The sequence below is a fragment of the Erpetoichthys calabaricus genome, chromosome 2 (genome assembly GCF_900747795.2).
Source record: "Erpetoichthys calabaricus chromosome 2, fErpCal1.3, whole genome shotgun sequence".
In the NCBI taxonomy this organism is placed as follows: domain Eukaryota; kingdom Metazoa; phylum Chordata; class Cladistia; order Polypteriformes; family Polypteridae; genus Erpetoichthys; species Erpetoichthys calabaricus.
The window spans coordinates 163,124,579-163,136,763 of record NC_041395.2 but is presented as its reverse complement, the minus strand read 5'-3'; the positions used below and the strand labels follow the sequence as shown (position 1 = coordinate 163,136,763).

The window sequence follows — 12,185 nt, the reverse complement described above, 5'->3', positions numbered from 1 at the left end:
GGTCAGATTCGACCGCTACAAATAAAATTCTACATAAAAAGTTGAATAATTTGGAACATAAATTCAGGTGACAGACCTTGTATGTTGCAGAATTTCAAGGAGATGAGAAGATACAATGCAAATATGTTTGTTTCAATCTTCTATGCAAAGTGCTCTGAAAGAATCTTGAAAAATGTCGTAGCCACATTATTTGCCCCATAACTAGGTCAGAGCAGAAGACAGAAAGCATTTATTATCCACCTACTCTGTTTCCAACAACAAAGAAATAATTCTTAACCACCCTTGAGATAAAGGGCAGCTAGCTTATGAAGGCAACATATAAGCAAACATTTTTCTCAGCCTCAGAATGCAAAGGAGTCATCTGCAATGGCATCAAAGGAAGTGTAAGAGAAGTGTTTATGAATTATTGTGCCCAGCCTAGCCGAGGTTAATGATTAACTAGGGTAAACATTACTTCATACATTCCAAAGCAACCAAGGTCTGATTGAAATTGCATTCTAATAAACACAAGAACAAATCAACAAACAATAGTAATATATAGAACAGCTCATCCAGTTTTTCATTTATTTGTTGGTTTGTTCTTTATGTGTGTTGTAAAGGGGAATATGATGATGCCACAAGCACAGCGTGTTTCATATGTCTTCCAGGATGCCATTTATCTGTTACCTGACCAGGATAATATTGAAAGGAATGGAGGTTGAGGCTCTAGCTTTAGTAACTGGCCAGGCTTCCCAGGTAGTAGAATGGTGCCAGCCTTTGTAGACTGCAGTGTCACAAGCTCATGAAAAGTTGTCTGGGTATTGTAGTTGATGATTTTGGTGGAAGGGGACTATGATCCAGAAATGCTTCCAATTTATATCAGAGTGGCACTGGAATCATTCTTAGGCCATCACTTGGAAGAGGCACCTCACTGTCACCCATGAGAGACTGGAGTTTGAAGCTTGCTGGAGATGAGTACTTGCGATACGGTTGGCATTTCATTTCTATAAAATGGGTGTTGGGGGAAGAGGTGCAGGCTTTGTAAGATGTTTATATTTAATTAAGGACAAAAACAATAATTAAGGACCAACTAAGAGTACAATGCTTGTTAGATATGTATATTGGTTACTTTTGATTGTTCTATTAAATATTTTCTTGTCACCTTATTGTTATTATTAAAACTGCTTTTCTTGCTGTCTTCTGGGTATGGAATGGGTGAACAGCATCCCTAGTAATTAAAACTGTATATGTAAGTAAAGTGCCATGTAAAAATATTTTCCTCTAAATTTTGACACTAAATGTTTTCAAGTCTTCAGCAAAATTATTAGATAAAGGCCATTTAAGTGAACAAAACCTTTTTTCTGCAACAATTCTGGGGTCATTCTTATTCTTAACCACTGAGATGCAAATGTAAAATTAATAAACCATATATGCAAGTAAACTGTTTAAACTTTGCTAAACTTTGCATGGCTGCTTAACAATTAGTGATGAGTGAAACCTGTCGGGTTTGCTTTGAATTCAGTGAAATTATGGAAATGGTTGTGAACTTCTCTGAATTCCGCAAGATGTATTGAAGTCAATGGGAAGAAGGAGCTGAACTAGTTTTGAGTGGATTATAATGGTGCAATGTTTTTTAAGTGTCTCTTAATGCCAGGGAAGTGTCTTCCAACTATTCTGGACCAATAATAGTGGTCAAATATGTGATCTGACTTGTTGGGCAGCAGTGATAACCACTGTGCCACCATGACTCCAACAACAAAAGATGCAGGTGGGATGAATATCACCAATAAAATACAACACACTGCCACAAACTAACAAGTAAATAAAATATAGATCATTGCACTCACAGAGTTCCAATCTTGGAAAACCTATTGGCCGTGCAAGTAGTGACGGTGTGACACTGGCTTGTTTCATTGTTTGAAGTCACATCTTTTTTGTTTCCTATGTACCTGTGCAGATGCTTCACACTTTCTTCTTCCATCAAGAAGAAAGAAATGCCTTGTAAATAGCAATAAATCTTTTTTGTTTTTATTATTTCACATTGTGTCCTGTGTTTTCTGATGAGGGGAGGGAGAGAAGGAGGGCTCCTTTAAGGCTTGTTTTGAGATCTTGCTGAGCACATGGCTAATTTGCATGCACATGGATCAGTGTTATATATCTGGTAGCAGTACTTTTCTTTTTTTAAAAAAGCATGTGGGATGGAAATCTGGCAGTGTTTCTCAGTCTTTTTGACATTGGGACCCTTTGTTTTACCCTTTTAAGTTCATTGATGACCAACATACAGAAACAGAAAAGCCATGAGTGTAAGAAACAAGTGTGGTAAGACACGGGAAAAATGTCACAAAACACTTAAAACTTAAAAGTGCTTCAGTGGATGTAGTTGGCGGGGGGAGACTTTGGTTTCAGCAGAGCTCAGTAAATGAAAGTGTTTTTTTTTTTTCCTTGTATGTTTGCAACCCCGTGATGGCTATGCCAGCAATGATGTTACAATAGGTATGAAAGTTCTGTGCATGGGTGCTAAAGCGCTATGATGTCATGCTGGACTTGTAAATCATCATGGGGCACTTGGAAAAAAATATTCACCTAAGCCCCGTACTGGGAATTTCCAGTAATATATTTAGCAAACACAGCATATTCACTGCGAAAAATGATTTGTTGAATTTCGCTGATGAACACTTTTAACAATCATATTTCTTTGAGCTTTTGTTTTGGTTAAAAAGTAAAATGACAATTTACTACAGCAAAAATGAAATTGTTTCAGCAAAAAAACAATTCCATCTATTACTCCATCTATTTTCTATCCCACTTACCCATTTCACTGTCACACAGAGATGGTGCCTTTCCCACTAATAATAAATCCTTTAGCTGTGTACCTTTACATTTTTAGCATCTTTCTAACTGAGTGTTGTGATGAGGTATAATTCCTAATGTCCTGAAACTCAAGAAATGCCACTTTACTGTCTAATCTTGTATTTGAGGCAGGGATGGATGATTTATAGCACACATAATTAATTTAATTTAATTTAATTAATTCTGTCTAAATTCAGCATGTATTTGCTACTGCCTCTTTTGAGCTTTATGAAAGAAGCGAACTCCAGTGTTGTGACATTACATGGGTAAAGTGGCTTGCTCTGCTCTTTATAAAGACATTGATTACATTAGACTGACATTACATCTTACCAGTAACTCTGTTCCTCTCACTGGATCCAGCCTGTGAGCCTGGTTGAGACCCACCCTGGGAGCTAGGCTGAGAACTGGGAGTGCTTGAGCTGGAGGAGCTTCCACTGCTGGCTCTGTGCAGCACACTTTCAAGGGCCACGTCAGTCTTTCGAAGATCAGGATTGCTGAAGAGAAAGAAAATACAAATAACGACTCTACTAATAAAACAATCTCTATATGAAACCATAAAACACAGTTGCTGCTCAGAGGAGTCTAGGAAAAATACAGTAAGCTTGATCTAAAGTGCCTGCACAAATGGTGATACACCGTGGAAAAATTTAATAGTGCATCTAAAGTGTGTTGTGAATCGGTTTGAATAACTTATGCAACAGTTCAGTGAAGCAAGTGGAAGGACCGCACTGTCTTGAGGAGGTCATGAAGGATGTAATTGTAAACACAATGGAAACACATCTGAAGCTACCTGGGCCCTTAAAAGATTCTGCACGACACCGCACAACAGTGGCAGCAGGATCTGTGTAATCTTCTGGTGATAAGCAAGGTACCTCCTGTTCTTTACTGAGTTCACACTGTTTAGATGTAAAAGGAAGTGGAGCCAACTTCATTTTACCAGAGGTTTTCTCGTAGACAAATAAGGAGGGAAGGGTACAGCAACTTAACATATGAGAAGTACCATTTTTTGATTGTTCTTCATTTCTACTTTCTTACAGGCTTACACAAACTGAAAAACAGAGATATTATAGGTCCTGGGGTCACTGCAAATCCATAAAGCAATGCTATTGCTCTGACTGAATTAATGTTTTCATGTGACTAGTTTACTTTAAATGGAACCTCATGAAACTGAAACTACACAGGTATGGGCTGTAACCACAGCTACCTTCCTCTTTATTTCACTGACTCTGCCATCCCCTGCTGCATCTCTGCTACTTTCATTAAAGAACAAAGCATGAAAATCTTCAAGAGGGAGAAAAAACTTATGAAGCATCACCAGTAAGAAAAATGAAATGCCTTTGTTTGATTACAGAACATGAAGTAGTAAGCAAGGTACTGCCGTTGTGTCAGTGCTGCTAACTAACTCTCAGCAAATACCTTGAACTTGGAGATTTAAAATAGCAAAAACCAAATTCATAAAAAACATTTGTAAATTCTAAACATAATAATAGGGTAATCTGGTGTCCACATTATTTTGATTTTTTTTACCTGATTTCTTGAGGACGTCTGAAGTATTTCCTGAGAATTCATTACCTGGCTCTGATGAGTTGAGAGGCTGCTCTGTTCCCAAGGCCTGTCCCATTGCCAGGAGAGTTCTTTCTGACTAAGGCAGGAGAAATGGAAGTTGTTCTTTGTGGTACCTGAATTTGGGAGGAGTGACAAAATCAAATCAAGAAACATTATAGGCTGTGCCACTGCCTCTTGGGTTAACATTCTATACATATTATGTGCTATAAAAATGGATAACTGCACTATTCATATTATTAACTGTCCATCCATCCATTATCATTTTCCACCCTCAATTTCAGGGTTATACAAACATATGTAAATGGGGCAATATAAAGAGAAACTTTATTTCATGAAGACTGTATTATATGGGCATACATGTAGCCAAACATGTTTGAAATGTTTGAAAGCTACAGTCCAAAAAAAGGTGCCATGTGCCACCACATACTGTACTAGAGACACTACTAGAGAACAGATTCTGCCTGGGTGGGAGATTGACAAAGGCTAATAAGAGAGGTGACAGCAACCAACAATGGCTCAGTAGTACCCCATTTAAAAGTAAGGGAAAATGTTCTGTAAAGGATGGCATGCTGGCATACACAATGGACCTTATCAATCCAGACTAACATATCTGAATTGGCGAGGCGAACTAGACCAAATGGCTTCTGTCAATTTTACATTGATTCTGACATTGGAGGAGTGCTTTGGAACAGTTGAGTCTCATTTATACTACAGTATAACCAAATTAGTTTCAAGATCTCAGTCAGTCATTTTCCAACCCGCTATATCCTAACTACAGGGTCACGGGGATATGCTGGAGCCAATTCCAGCCAACACAGGGCGCAAGGCAGGAAACAAACCCCAGGCAGGGCACCAGCCCACCGCAGGACACACACACAAGCACACACTATGGACATTTTAGAATCGGCAATCCACCAAACCTTCATGTCTTTGGACTGTGGAAGGAAACCAGAGCACCTGGAGGAAACCCACGCAGACACTGGGAGTACATGCAAACTCCACGCAGGGAGGACCTGGGAAGCAAATCTAGGTCTCCATACTGTGAGGCAGCAGCGCTACCACTGCGCCACCGTTCCGCCCCAGTTTCACGATCTAATTAATAAAATGAGAACAGTTAACCAATTTGATGTGTCACTAATTATAATAAAATAAATTGAACCTTATTAAAAACAATGTACACATTTCTGAGCAATTAATATACGTACTCTCAATAATGGAAATCAATACAGCTAGGGCAAGTTAGTCCAAATTACAGGCCATGTTGTTATGAACGAAATGGACAACTTGCAAAGGAAGAGGGTCCAGATGAAAAGAGATAGAGGAAATAATTGGCAATGGGTATAGTGACCCTAAACAACATGGCCACAGCCATGCAAAGACCATCACAAAAAAAATAAAAAATATAGCTATTAAATAATAAAGGTAATTAAAATAAAAATAATAATGTCAAAAATCATTATGGAGGCTGAACAATAGAGAGAAAACCCAAAAACCAGATTCATAACAGAGGTGCAGGCTAGCAAGTATATTTTATTTTGGCAGAATTGAATTAGAAGTGTGGTAACTGTGGTAACAAGTAAAATTAATATGACGGTTTGGTAACAACATTTATGTTGACTTTCTCATTAGATTTTAACTCCTCTTAATCAAATCTCTTTTAAAGAAAATTCAAAAAACTGCTTTTAAAGGCTGCTGTAAAACTGTGAATTTCTATTCTCCAAGCGGAACAGTGCAAAATGTATAATTTTTATACACTCTTTTATTCATCGTAAACTTTTTGGTTTTCTGGAGCCATTACTAATTTGCATTTTAATAAAATGCTACTGTTAATCAGCACTTACCATACAAAAGACTAACTACACTATTATTGCCTGCTTAAGGCAATGTCATTTCAAACAAGATCTAGTCACTGTGCTCTCAAGATCCTGATGAGTCATGTGTGGATCAGCTGTTTTTTAACCTGCACCATCTGATCAATTGAAAAGCAGGGATAATTAAAACTGAAATCCAAAATTTACAAGTACACTGATGTTTTCAATGTATGTAAAAAATAACTTTTTTCAAAAAAGATCTACCAGTTTAATGTATCCATCCATCCATTTTCCAACCTGCTGAATCCGAACACAGGGTCACGCTGGAGCCAATCCCAGCCAACACAGGGCACAAGGCAGGGAACCAATCCTGGGCAGGGTGCCAACCCACCGCAGGACACACACAAACACACCCACACACCCACACACTAGGGCCAATTTAGAATCATCAATCCACCTAACCTGCATGTCTTTGGACTGTGGGAGGAAACCGGAGTGCCCCGAGGAAACCCACGCAGACACGAGGAGAACATGCAAACTCCACGCAGGGAGGACTCGGGAAGCGAACCCAGGTCTCCTAATTACGAGGCAGCAGCGCTACCACTGCGCCACCGTGCCGCCCTCCCAGTTTAATGTAAAAATGATAATTTAAAGAAAAAAACACGAATCAACTCTTTAGAAGCAGTATACATTTAGAAAAGCATATAAAACAAAATAACATTATAGCATGTTAAAACTGATGGATATTATTCTCAGGATGTCGCAATGGTGCTGCAGTTAAAATCCTATCAGATAAGAGAGGGTCAGAAGTCTTTTTCTGTGCCCTGCCAGCACCACACAGAAGGATATACAAAGTAGAAACATTCTTAACAGAACAAGTTGAAGACGCAGTTGTACAAAGGATATATTGGTAACTGAGCTGAAAGACAAATTCTGTAGTTCCTAAGGACACACCTAAGCTGCAGATAAAAGAAATTGGCTTGGTATAGCAATGAATGTGGGAGTGGGCATGAATGACTTCTGCAATGGACTGGTACCCCATCCCATGTTCTTCTCTTGTGCTTAATGCTACCTTGCAGTTGTATTAAGCAGGTTTATTATATGAATGCCTATTCCTCTTCATTTATTAAATTTTAATACAGAAATAAAAATTCAACAGCTTGGAATTATATTAAATGACATATCTTCTTATATAATATGCTATCGTGGCTGTCCGTTTGTCTGTTCAGGATTTTAAATCACCTTCGCTGTTACTTCCCCTGCCTCTTCATATTTTAAATCATTCTTGAGGCAGATTGAAGACTTAAGTGCCAGCTTAAGTAAAAAATTAAGAAAAACATACTAAGTTATTGCAACACAAAAACTGACTTAATCAGTTTTAATGAGAAAAGATGCCAACGGAAAAATAGAAGAGGCGGACCGCTAGGGTGGAGAAAAGAAGAGCTGCTCAGGAAGCAGCAAGCGCATGAACCTCTGAGCAAACGAATGCTAAATGTACAGAGAAAGAGTATGAAAACTATGAATGCTCAAGTCAAGTGTATTCACTGCACGTTATCAAGCAGTGCACTGTTACTGGTGTAACAAGAATAGGACAAAGCAAATTTTTTACTTTAGTCTACATTTTGCAAAAGCAATATTGAATCAACTTTTCCTATATTTATACAGGAAAATAATAATAAGCTATGCTACCAGGCAAGAAGTATTTGTTACCTAGACATAGAACATTTTTTTGCAAAATTAGACAACAAAACTTTACATACATTTCTATTTCTCCTGAATATTGCTTCATTGCTGGTGTGAGAATTCTCTGCGATAACCATCATGATGCTATTATATTTTAATTTCATAGCTTGATATTAGAAAGAATAAAGAGTATATATTTAAACTTTATAGGTACTTCCACTGTGCCAAATGAGTAATTAGTGTTTGCTGGTTATAGAGTAACTTATAACTTTAGAGGATGATGTTACCACTAACATTAGCATTGTGAAACCACTTAATATTCTCAAATTATCGTGCTTTTCCCATGACATCACCCTAGGCCTTGCCCCCATAATGACATGTAAATATAGTCATGCTTTGGACAGTTTCTTTAATAATTACTGTTACTGCATAATTGTAATTATTTAACTGTAGCTATAAGCTCCTTTATGCTTCTCATTATTGTTACTTAAACTGATTCCTGATTCACTTCATACTTTGACTTTTCTTGTTTTTAACTGTTGTGATATCTCTCACATTATTTTTGGATTTTTCATTTTGTTCCTTCCTGTTCTTTGATGCAACCTATTGCTAGTTGTTTCTTTTTTTAACTATTTCTTCATCTGCTCCCTTTTTTCTCTCATTAATTCATTGACTTGCTTACTTGTTTTTGTGCAAATTTTCTGGTCCTTCATCTGCCCATTTACAACATTGAATCTTCCTCTCTTCCTCTAAATAATGCTGTTAGTGGCTTTTGTCTTGCCTCTAACTATAAAATTATCCATCCTCTTTTACCATCAAAGGCCTGAAAAAATGGTGCTGGTCAAAGATGCCAGCTTTCTAATTCTAATTTCATTAATAAATTCTCTTCACAAATTCTGATTTAGGGTGTTCTGAGTGTGTTCGACCTAAATTTGTAGAAGGTGCATGACAACTGACAAGATTTCATGTTAGATACTGATTTCTCAACAATAGCTAGCAGAACGGACCTAGAAAGGAGCTGATGTGGAATTTTGTCAAATCATCCAAACATCATTGTAATGGTACATGTCAAAATGTTTTGTATAAGCAAAATATGCACAAAATCAGTTTAAACAATTAACCCATTTTGTAAAAGAGACCTATTGTGTTATTTTCCTGTTTTCTCCCTTTAATCCTGAACGCTTGTTAATGCAGATCAATATCTCACCTTAGGTGGGATGTCCTCTTCTTGTCTCAGCCATGAGCTTCGTTCAAATTTGTCTTCCCTGCTGCTTATCCGTGGTGGTAGTGGAGGCGTGTCAGAGGTAGGATCTGAATTCTGTCGAGGCATCTCTGGACGATGAGATATGATGCCTTCCTGAAAAGCAGAGATTCCCTTGGCTGTCTGGTCATGCAGAGACTGGGATCCTGACATAGAAGAACCATGTGGCTTCAGAGGAACTAGATGGGCCATCTGTACCTAGAAGGCACAACAAATAGTGAGACTTGTTAGTTTTTAATATACAGTATGGTAATATAACAAACCAAATTTAATGCAACTGAATGTATTCCAGGAGTGCGTGGCACAAGGCAGGAAATATTCCTGATCTATTGCAGGACCTTTCATCTGTTGGTGAGAAAAAGATTCACAGATCTTGACTTTGCTGACGATGCTGTGATCTTTGTGGAGTCAATGGAGGCTCTGATTGGGGCGCTCAAGAGACTGAGCGAGGAGTCTGAGTGTCTGGGATTGCGAGTGTCCTGGATAAAAACCAAGATCCAGGCCTTTAATGACCTCTTGGGCACAGCCATCAGCAGTGTGTGTCTGTTTGCAGAGAGAGTGTTGACCTTGTTGAGAGGTTTACTTAACTTGGCATTGACATTCATGTCTCTGGTGACTCTTCCTATGAAGTCAGTAGACAGATTGGGAGAGAATGGGGGGTCATGAGGTCGCTGGAAAGGGGTGTGTGGTGCTCCCGATATCTATGCAAAAGGACAAAGGTCCAAGTCTTTAGAGTCCTTGTGCTTTCTGTCTTGCTATATGGTTGCGAGACATGAACACTATCCAGTGACCTGAGATGAAGACTGGACTCCTTTGGTACTGTGTCTCTCCGGAAAATACTTGGGTACTGCTGGTTTGACTTGGTGTTGAATGAGTGGTTGCTCATGGAGTCCCAAATGATGCACATTACCTGCATTGTGAGGGAGTGTCAGTTACGGCACTACGGCCATGTGGCATGTTTCCCTGAGGGTGATCCAGCTCGTAGGATCCTCATTGTTGGGGACCCGAGTGGCTGAACCAGGCCAAAGGGTTGCCCACGTAACACCTGGCTGCAGCAGATAGAGGGTCATTTTCAGAGAGTGGGATTGGACCGCGTGTCTGCCTGAGGGGATTCCAACCGGGATCCCGAGCTGTTTCATCATGTGGTGGGTCCGGCAACGTGCTGTATCAGTGCATGCTCCCCAGCTTGACTTGAATTGACTATTGTAGGACCCATTCACATACACACCCATACTCGCATGAGGACAATTTGAAATCACCAATTCAGATAATAATAATTCTTTACATTTAAATATCGCTTTTTTCACTGCTCAAAGTGCTTCAGTGTGTGGAGAGCCTCCTAAACCACGACTCATGTGTAGCATCCACATGGATGATGTGACGGCAGCCATTTTTGCACCAGTACGCTCACCACATATAAGCTGTTAGGTGGTGAAGTGGTGAGAAAGACAGCCAATTAGAGACAGGGGATGATTAGGGGGCCAGAATGACTAGGCCATGATAGGCAATTTAGCCAGGACATCAGGATAAACCCTGCTCTTTACGAAGGATGCCCAAGGATCTTTTATGACCACAAAGAGTAAGGACCTCAGTTTTATGTTTCATTCAAAGGACAGAGCCATTTTTACAGCACAGTGTCCCTATCACCACAGTGTAAGCACCCCCTGCTGACCTCACCAAAACCTCTATTATTGTTCTGATGAGACCCAGAAATGCTTAGCTTCAGGTGGATGACCTGTTCTTAAGTGCATGTGGTATGGCTGCTGTATGGATTTTGGAATGCGTGAAAAAAGGGGACAAGGAGAGAGCTAGCAAGCTATATATGGACAATGAATAGGCATGGGATTTGATTCCAGGACACTGAATGTGTGATACAGCACTGGTACTCAGTTGTTCCATTGTGAGGCCTAAGTGAGTTCTTGTGTTGAAGAAAATAAACTATGACAGCATAGACATATTTTTGCTAAATAACTATTATTGGAAACAAATATCATACAGCAAGAAAAAGAAGATTTTTGTCACAAACCCTCTCAAAGAGCAATCTGTGAGCAACCATCTTCCTTCGTTAATGATACAAAACTGCCACCTATAGGTGAGTATGTATAAAAACATTATCTGATGAAAGTCAATGACAGAGGCATAAACATTAGCATCAGTCATAATTACTGCTAGCCAGGTGCAAATTTTCAAAAGGAAAAAAGGAGGGGATTACAGGGCCTCTGTTATCATGAATTGTTGTAGACTTCAAGCAATAGTGTTGTGCTTGTGCTATGATCACTTTGCTTTGTTGATGCAGTACATGTCTTGAACAGTCCTGAATGTTGCAATGAAAATAAAAAAGTTGCTTTTTTCCTTTTCCTGCCCACTGTCATTATGCAGGTTCAGGTGATGATGGTAGATAGAGAGGACATGAAAGGACAACTAATGTCTTCCTTAGCATTAACATTACACAGTGAAATATTTACAAAAAGTAGATGTCTGGCCCTTTCACCCCTGAGATGCCATGGTATAAGGGTTGCACATACATTCATCAATCAGTGCAACAGACTAACGATAAAGAAATTGCTAATTAATTTCAGCTTTGCCAGGTTTACAGAAACAGCGGTTACCCCTAAACAAGTTGCACTGGCAGTGCCTCATGGTACATGGGGAGACATACAGATTAGCTGAATTTAATCCACCTTAATAAAAGGATAAGCATCTGTGTGTCTGTCTGTGTGTCTGCCCGATTGCTATGTCTCTGTCATTCCAAAAGTTGACGCATTACAGACATTTTTAGCAAAGAAATTCATTGCATTTTTTCATTCCAATGGATGGTGAATCACAAACATTAACACTGCTTTTTAAACTCCCATGCCAAATGGCATATAACAATGACATACTGTATGTATTGCATGGTGTACTGCAGACATTAACAATGAGGTCTACATTGATTACTTAGATTTTCAACCCATCTTAGAGAGGTAGCCCAGCTAACTCTAACTATAAAGGTGCTATATAAATAAAATATATTATTATTCTTATTAAAGAAATAA

The 12,185-nt window shown here is 38.9% G+C and overlaps 1 protein-coding gene across 2 annotated transcripts in view; it reads right to left on the bottom strand.

Moving 5' to 3' along the window:
- The window catches only part of tnikb (TRAF2 and NCK interacting kinase b), a 375,714-nt gene that overhangs the window by 71,959 nt on the left and 291,570 nt on the right, over nucleotides 1-12,185 (bottom strand). For both annotated transcript variants that reach the window (XM_028794715.2, XM_028794717.2), the window contains 3 exons: nucleotides 9,097-9,348; nucleotides 4,402-4,508; nucleotides 3,160-3,323 (listed from right to left, as the gene is read on the bottom strand). In XM_028794715.2, coding sequence (XP_028650548.1) covers nucleotides 3,160-3,323; nucleotides 4,402-4,508; nucleotides 9,097-9,348 — 523 coding nt within the window. The remainder of the gene's footprint in view (nucleotides 1-3,159; nucleotides 3,324-4,401; nucleotides 4,509-9,096; nucleotides 9,349-12,185) is intronic.